The sequence below is a fragment of the Pongo pygmaeus genome, chromosome 1 (assembly GCF_028885625.2).
Source record: "Pongo pygmaeus isolate AG05252 chromosome 1, NHGRI_mPonPyg2-v2.0_pri, whole genome shotgun sequence".
In the NCBI taxonomy this organism is placed as follows: Eukaryota; Metazoa; Chordata; class Mammalia; order Primates; family Hominidae; genus Pongo; species Pongo pygmaeus.
Genome location: NC_072373.2, coordinates 218436081 through 218443344, shown reverse-complemented (window position 1 = coordinate 218443344; position 7264 = coordinate 218436081). Strand labels below are relative to the sequence as shown.

Genomic DNA, 7264 nt, shown 5'->3' with positions numbered 1-7264 from the left:
GACCTGGGCAGCAGACAAGCACCTTGAGAAGAACAGGTGACAGGATATGGTAGAAAAGCCCCCAAGTGCAGGATTCTCACTGGGGTCCTGGGGGTGGTGCAAGCCTCCCTGAATTGGGTAGGAAGGAAAAGCCTGTCAATCAGTTCTTTCTAACATTTAGGTTATTGAACCCCTTGGGAGATCCTCTGAGCCCTCACCTGAGGGATCTGCCAATCATTTGCTGTCTGAACATGGGCAGGTTCCTCTCCCTGGCCGAGTCTCAGGGTCACCAGGTTAAAAATGCGGAAAAGAGCAACATACCTTAGGTTCACTGGGAGGGAGAGGTGAGGTCTCTGTGAGGGAGAGCTGGGTGAAAAGTACCAGCCCCTGCTGTGCCTCGTGGATACTCAGTCAACAGGGACGCTCACGACCATCCTTGGTGCTGAGCTCACCGTCAGCCTCAGGTTCACAAAGCAAGGGGCTGGGAAGTAAAAGCCTCACTGAATACATTTCAGTTTCACTTGATTGCACACATAAGGCATTGATAGTGAGGTCAGAAATGTGGAGAGAAAACATTTCCAGAAAGATTCCGAGATGGAGAATATCCTTTGAAGAACTCCAGCTTTGGTGGCCAGTGGCATCTCAGAGCTGTTTGGGTGGCACAAAAAACGAGAGAGAAAGGTCTGGAGGATTCTCTGGGGTGGGGGAGGTTCTTGCTACTTTGTATCCCAAAACATCAGAAAAATCACGGTGTGATTCTGCCCAGGATGGGAGCCATCCCTAAGCTTACAGAGCTTGCAATATGATACGGAGCTCTGGGTTTTGTGGGGAAATGTGCACTGTGCTTAAAGACAGAAAAACTGAGTTCTCTTATTTTGTTTCTCTCTCTTTTTTTTTTTTTTGAGACAAGGTCTCACTCTGTTGGGTTTCCCTCTGTTGAGACAAGGTCTCACTCTGTTGGGTTTCTCTCTGTTGAGACAAGGTCTCACTCTAGGCTGGAGTGCAGCAGCACGATCATGGCTCACTGCAGTACTGACCTCCTGGGCTCAGGGAATCCTCCCATCTCAGCTTATGGGGTCACTGGGAATACAGGTGCACATGACCATGCCCAGGTAGATTTTGTATTTTTTTTTTTTTAATAGAGACAGTGTTTCACCATGTTACCCAGGCAGGTCTCAAACTCCTGGACTCCAGTGACCACTGTGCCTGGCCTGAGTTTTCTTCATATGCCTAATGTTGTTGTTCTGATCAGAATCTCTATGTTCAATATTAGGGACAAGAGAGGACTTTAAGGATGAGAAAACATTAATGATAAAAATATACTCGGAAAGGGGCTGATGGGATTGATGAGGATGAAGGGCCTTGGGAAATGCCTGGGCCTGAGGGTTGCTGGGAAAGGTTCCACTGTGGGAAGATCCCTGAGTCTAAAGGAAAGGTTTCCAGACCATAGCGCCATGACAGGGAGACATGGACCCTTGTGCATTTCTCCCCCACGTCCTTCAGAGCCCACAGCTTCCACCCTCTGTGGCTTCCAGCTTGGGGGAGTCTCCCTTCCCAGGCCTGGCCACTGTGCTGCTGTCTGGCTTCTGCCCCAGCTCACAATCTCAGATTCAATCTCCCCAAGCTGGTTTTCTGAGGGGTGCCCATCATTTTTGTGAGTAAACACACTTTACCTTCTAGAGGGTACCAAGACTGTATCTCGTCCCATGCCCTCAAAGACAATATTGTGTTTTGAGTCTGCAGTGTCTCTTTTGTAATTATTTCCTTTTTACTTTTTGAATTCAATCTAAATGGAGTCTTTCAATCCTTCCGTCTCCTCCCCCACAAAATACCCACCATGTTTTATGCTGTCTTGGTTCCTTCCCAGGGTCCCATTAGAACACCCAGTCCCATCCTGCCCAGCCCCCACCTCACTTTGTAATTTTGGCTTAATTTCCTCCGGAGAAGCCTGGACCTTCGTCTTGAGATCAATCACACCCTCAGTGGTTCCCCTCTGCCACCTGAATGGGCATATGATCTACCATGTTAGAAAGCATAAATCCAAGGTGACCACTGGATACACAGATATTTATTCTGCTTTCTGAGGGATGAAATTACTGTCTTCTTAGAGCTGTTTTAGCTCTGAGATATTTTGATAATGTTTATGTGGCCAAAGATCCCCCAACAAAGATACCTTCAGGTTTTGTTTTTTCTGTCAAATGCCAGAAACAGATTCAACCCTTTCCTGCATCACTATGAAGCTCTCATGTCAGTCAAACTCCATCAGTGTTTGTGGAATAAAGGAATGAATGAGTTGTGGACTTTCACCCTATTATTTATACTTTCACTTTCATAAACGTCTATCTGATCCAATCAATTAATCAGAAGAAAGTCGCAAACTCAGTCAGGATTAACTGGGTGGAACTTCAGAATCTAATCAGACATCATTTTCTGATTGGAAGTTGGTTGTTGAGATGGGGAGGGTGTGGTTAGAAAGGTCCAGAAAAGCTCCCAAAGGTGCACAGGAGAGACCCAAAGCCCTGACACCTGGAGCTACTGCTTGGTTCTCTGAGAGGCTGCAGCACCCTGCAAACTGAGTCCAGATCTGGTAAGTCACCACCTCCTTAGGGTCAAGCCCATCTGATCTGCAGCCAGCCAGTCAGGGAGGTTGACATGCAGCCCAAGGTGGCAGAGAGAATTTTCTTGTCTGTTTTCAGATGAACAGATTTAGGCTTTGATTTTTCCTCTAAATGTAGTTTTGTCTTCATCCCCCAAAATTTGATTTGTGCTTGGTTTTTGTCATTTCAAAATTCTTATCGAAGCATTTTTTTTTTAACTAGAGATATTAAAAAGTTACAACTGGTTGAATTTTTATTTCACGACATTTGAAATTATTTGTTTTTGTGCCCTTAAATTACAGTTCATAGATTTGGTGGCATTGTGATTTTACATGTTAGGACTTCATTTTTACTAAAACCTTAAAGATATTCCATAAACCATTCTCAAGAGTGGAGTCTTTGTTCTGAACATGGGATCAATTTTTTTCCCCTAGATGCCATCCCAAAGTGGGTCATTGTGAGTCTGTAAGAGATCAACATTGGAATCTTCATCTGAGAGTTAGTGTTTTTATCTCTAACTTTCACAGCTCTAGAACACTCTCATGCTGTTTTTACAATTTCTTGTTACAATTTTTCAAAATAAAAAATAATGGCACTGATTCCAAGGAGTCCCTTTAGTCTTCTGCAAGCATGTTAATTGTGGGAACTGAGAATGTAGGCTATGTGGGGCCACAGGACATTCTCGTTCCCATTGTTTTAGGGTAGTAAGTGACAAGAAATATTTTCTCAAAAAGGTGGAGCTTAGCTTTCAGGATTCTCAGCAATGCTTCCCGGTGTTACTGAGATTTAGCGCAGTAATGGTTGAAAATGAATGGGCCAGTGGTCACCTTGCCTTTCCTCATTGTTTGGAAGACATTCTTCACGGTACCAGCAGGGGCAGAATTACGGATTTGTGTCCAGAAAGTGCAGAGTGGAATTGGGGTGAACTAATTACCTTTCCACCTCTACGAGAGCAATGATATTGGCACTAGGAGATGATGAAGTGATGTGATTTGCCATAAGAATGATGTTTTTTTCTCTAGATTCATCAGGATGAGCCTCCAGGCCCCACCCAGACTCCTGGAGCTGGCTGAGCAGAGTCTGCTGAGGGACCGGGCCTTGGCCATCCCCACCCTGGAGGAGCTGCCCCGGGACCTCTTTCCCTCACTGTTCATGGGGGCCTTTACCAGGAGATGCTGCGAGACCCTGAAAACTATGGTCCAGGCCTGGCCCTTCACCTGCCTTCCTCTAGGTTCCTTGATGAAGTCGTGTAATCTAGAGACCTTTCGAGCTGTGCTAGAGGGGCTTGATGCACTGCTTGCCCAGAAGGTTCGCCCCAGGTGAGGTGACCCAGCTGGCCAGGTGGGGAGGGCCCAGGCATCCAGGGTAGGGTTAGCTGGGTCAGAAGGAGTGGGAGGCCCAAGGGTGGCCCAGAGACTTCTGATGTGGCTGGGGAGGAAGCTCAGAGAGGCCTTGGCCATTGTCCAGCTCCTCTGGGAAAGGACTGCTCACCATGCAGGGTCCACTGAAGGATCAGGAACCTGCCTCCTGCCAGTGGCAATTGAAGGCACTAGCAGTGGGGACCAGGCAGGTTTCAAGGAGAAAGAGGGATGGAGAAAAGACAGAGTGGGAGAAGCAGCAGGGAAGAGTCGCTGATGTCTGGGATGTGGATAAAAGCTCAAATCCTTCCTAAATTTGGAGCCTCTCTTCTCTTTTACCCAAAGGCGGTGGAAACTTCAAGTGCTGGACTTGCGGAACGTGGATGAGAACTTCTGGGGCATATGGTCTGGAGTTTCTGCAACCTCCCCAGAGGCCCTGAGTAAGAGACGAACAGCAGGGAACTGTCTAAGGCCAGGTGGGCAGCAGCCCTTGACAGTGATCCTAGACCTTTGCTTCAAGAATGGGACGCTGGATGAATGCCTCACCCACTTCTTAGAGTGGGGCAATCGGAGAAAAGGCTTACTGCACGTGTGTTGCAAGGAGCTGCAGATTTTTGGAATAGCCATCCACAGGATCACAGAGGTCCTGAACATGGTGGAGCTAGACTGTATCCAGGAGGTGGAAGTGTGCTGCCCCTGGGAGCTGTCCATTCTTATAAGGTTTGCCCCTTACCTGGGCCAGATGAGGAATCTCCGCAAACTTGTTCTCTTCAACATCCATGTCTCTGCCTGCATTCCCCTAGACAGGAAGGAGCAGTTTGTCACCTGGTTCACCTCTCAGTTCCTCAAGCTGGACTACTTCCAGAAGCTTTACATGCACTCTGTCTCTTTCCTCGAAGGCCACCTGGACCAGCTGCTCAGGTGAGGAAGGATGGTGAGCTTTCTCTGCAGACCACAGCAGAGCCTTTCTTTATTATTGTAAACACCAGGGGGTATCTACTGTGAGCCAGCTTGTGAGGAGATAACAGCGAAGGGGACACTAGAATGTCCATGCATTGTCCTGTTGGCAGCTCTGTCCTGAAATAGGTATCACGCATCCATCCCAATAAGCCAGCGGGATCTCCTGGGCTAGATGCTATAGAGAGGCTGTCATGCTAGGAAGCTACTGCAGGGTTTAGATCTAGTGAGGGTGCATTTGTGAATTCCTCCCGAGGATGTGTGTCTAAGTTAAGATGATGGGAAATGGGGAGTTGAAGAGGGCACTAAAGAAGAGAATGTCCATCACACCCCTCCATTTTAAAATATGAGGTCTGTCCTCATCTGCCTAGTGAACAGGTAAAATCCTGTCTCTCCCTCTGTCAGTAAAATGTTTTGAGCTCCAAAACATGATGGAATAGAGGGTGAGGGAGCAGGAGTGAAGAATGGTGAAAGTGATAGATGGTTTGCTGATGGTACGGGCATGTCAGGGTCCCCTGCAGCCTGGCCACCCCAACTGAGGTTGCGGGATCTTGCCTGGGTTTGTCATTTATGCTTGTGTCTCCATTGGGCTCCTGTGGCCCAGAGATGTGGTTTTCTACCTGACAGATGAGGAAAGGGAGCGTTAGAGTTCATGGACTTGACCCAGTCACCCGAGTGATGGTGAAGGATTGAGCCTTGATTGGGTCTGCCCTGAATGAGCAGTCTCCATTCCCACACACCAGGTGCTAACTATCCTCAGATAAGCAGAGCAGCCTTGGGTTGTGAAAAGTGTCATCTCTCACCTTGAGGTCTTCCCCACCACTCCCCTCTAACTCCTTCTTGTTCTCTCCCAGGTGTCTCCAGGCCCCCTTGGAGACAGTTGTAATGAACGACTGCCTGCTGTCAGAGTCGGACTTGAAGCATTTCTCTTGGTGCCCGAGCATCCGTCAGCTAAAAGAGCTGGACCTGAGGGGCATCGCACTGACCCATTTCAGCCCTGAGCCCCTCGCAGTTCTGCTGGAGCAAGTTGAGGCCACCCTGCAGACCCTGGACTTAGAGGACTGTGGGATCGTGGATTCCCAACTCAGCGCCATCCTGCCTGCCCTGAGCCGCTGCTCCCAGCTCAGCACCTTCAGCTTCTGTGGGAACCTCATCTCCATGGCCGCCCTGGAGAACCTGCTGCGCCACACCGTTGGGCTGAGCAAGCTAAGCCTGGAGCTGTATCCTGCTCCTCTGGAGAGTTATGATGCCCAGGGTGCTCTCTGCTGGGGGAGATTTGCTGAACTTGGGGCTGAGCTGATGAAGACACTGAGGGACTTAAGGCAGCCCAAGATCATTGTGTTCAGCACCGTCCCCTGCCCTCGCTGTGGCATCAGGGCCTCCTATGACTTGGAGCCCAGTCACTGCCTCTGTTGAATGCCTGCCATCAGGGTGGGTATATTTAAAGCTTTCTTCTGGTCATTTGGGAGCTGAAACCTAGGCCATGAGTGTATGTTAAAGGGAGCACAGACCCATCGTTTCAGAAGCCTGCTCAGTGTGAATGAGAAAGGAAAGGGGATGCAGGAGGGGTGGGACTGGGGGAAAAGTTGAGTTGGAGTTGATAGGAGCTTTAGAGACCTTTGTCCCAGAGAATCAGAAATGGGAATCTGAATTGCTAGAATGAGAATCAGGTAGGAGAGACACATGAGAGAGTTACCCCTGCATGGATGATTGTAAAGAAACAGTCAGAAATAAAGGGAAGCTGAGTGGAAACTGTCTGGTGTCCTCCATGATTGCTTCACCTGGCTTAACAATTTTAACCTAAGGAATCAATCTCAAGTTACTCATAGGGGACAAAAGGCACTAAGTTCTCCAAAATTAATGAGGTTCAGCCCAAGGAAATAAAGGCATCAAAATGGAATGCGATCGTTTTGCTCAATTCCTTTTTTTAAAATTTCTCTCTGGGCATCTGTCTATTTAATGGGTTAATATATGTGAGATGCACTTACAGGGCCTGGACCATTCTAGGTGGGCAGTGAGGGTCAGTCACTGAAGTTCAGTCCCTTCTTCATGGGGCCCTCACTTTTGTCCAGATGCCTAGACCCTGTTTACTCCTGATGGGTGGATTCAGAACGCTCAGTTGCTGACCATTACCTGTGCTGGGAAAGGATTTCATTGCACAAGGTGTGGCCTCTGCCCTGGAAGGGGAGCTCCACACTGTGTATGAGCAGGAGCCTCAGGGCAACACCAGCCCATGCCTGTTCTCATGGAGGGTAGTGACCCTTGCAATATTAAAATAGTTGTGGCCAATAAAGACATCCAAATTCCCTTTTTGGGAAAATGCTTAAATTATACGGGCATATAATACATTTTAAACATTTCTAGCCCACATTT

The 7264-nt window shown here is 48.2% G+C and overlaps 1 protein-coding gene across 2 annotated transcripts; it reads left to right on the top strand.

Moving 5' to 3' along the window:
- Window positions 1-2490: 2490 nt before the first annotated feature.
- On the top strand, window positions 2491-6643 carry PRAMEF12 (PRAME family member 12). 2 transcript variants are annotated; one of them, XM_054485125.1, is made up of 4 exons: window positions 2493-2566; window positions 3599-3895; window positions 4280-4855; window positions 5746-6640. In XM_054485125.1, the coding sequence occupies exons 2-4, from the start codon at window positions 3609-3611 to the stop codon at window positions 6305-6307; spliced, it is 1425 nt and encodes a 474-aa protein (XP_054341100.1). In that variant the 5' UTR covers window positions 2493-2566; window positions 3599-3608; the 3' UTR covers window positions 6308-6640. The 2 variants fall into 2 exon arrangements, with proteins under 2 accessions (XP_054341107.1, XP_054341100.1); XM_054485132.1 differs by having other exon boundaries at window positions 2491-3895; window positions 5746-6643.
- Window positions 6644-7264: the final 621 nt, after the last annotated feature.

Excerpts from the sequence above, each read along its gene's own strand:
- PRAMEF12 (XM_054485132.1), top strand. The coding sequence starts at position 3,609 with ATGAGCCTCCAGGCCCCACCCAGACTCCTGGAGCTGGCTGAGCAGAGT. Across the intron at positions 3,896-4,279 it reads GCCCAGAAGGTTCGCCCCAG|GCGGTGGAAACTTCAAGTGC; the intron begins GTGAGGTGACCC and ends TTTTACCCAAAG. Across the intron at positions 4,856-5,745 it reads CACCTGGACCAGCTGCTCAG|GTGTCTCCAGGCCCCCTTGG; the intron begins GTGAGGAAGGAT and ends GTTCTCTCCCAG.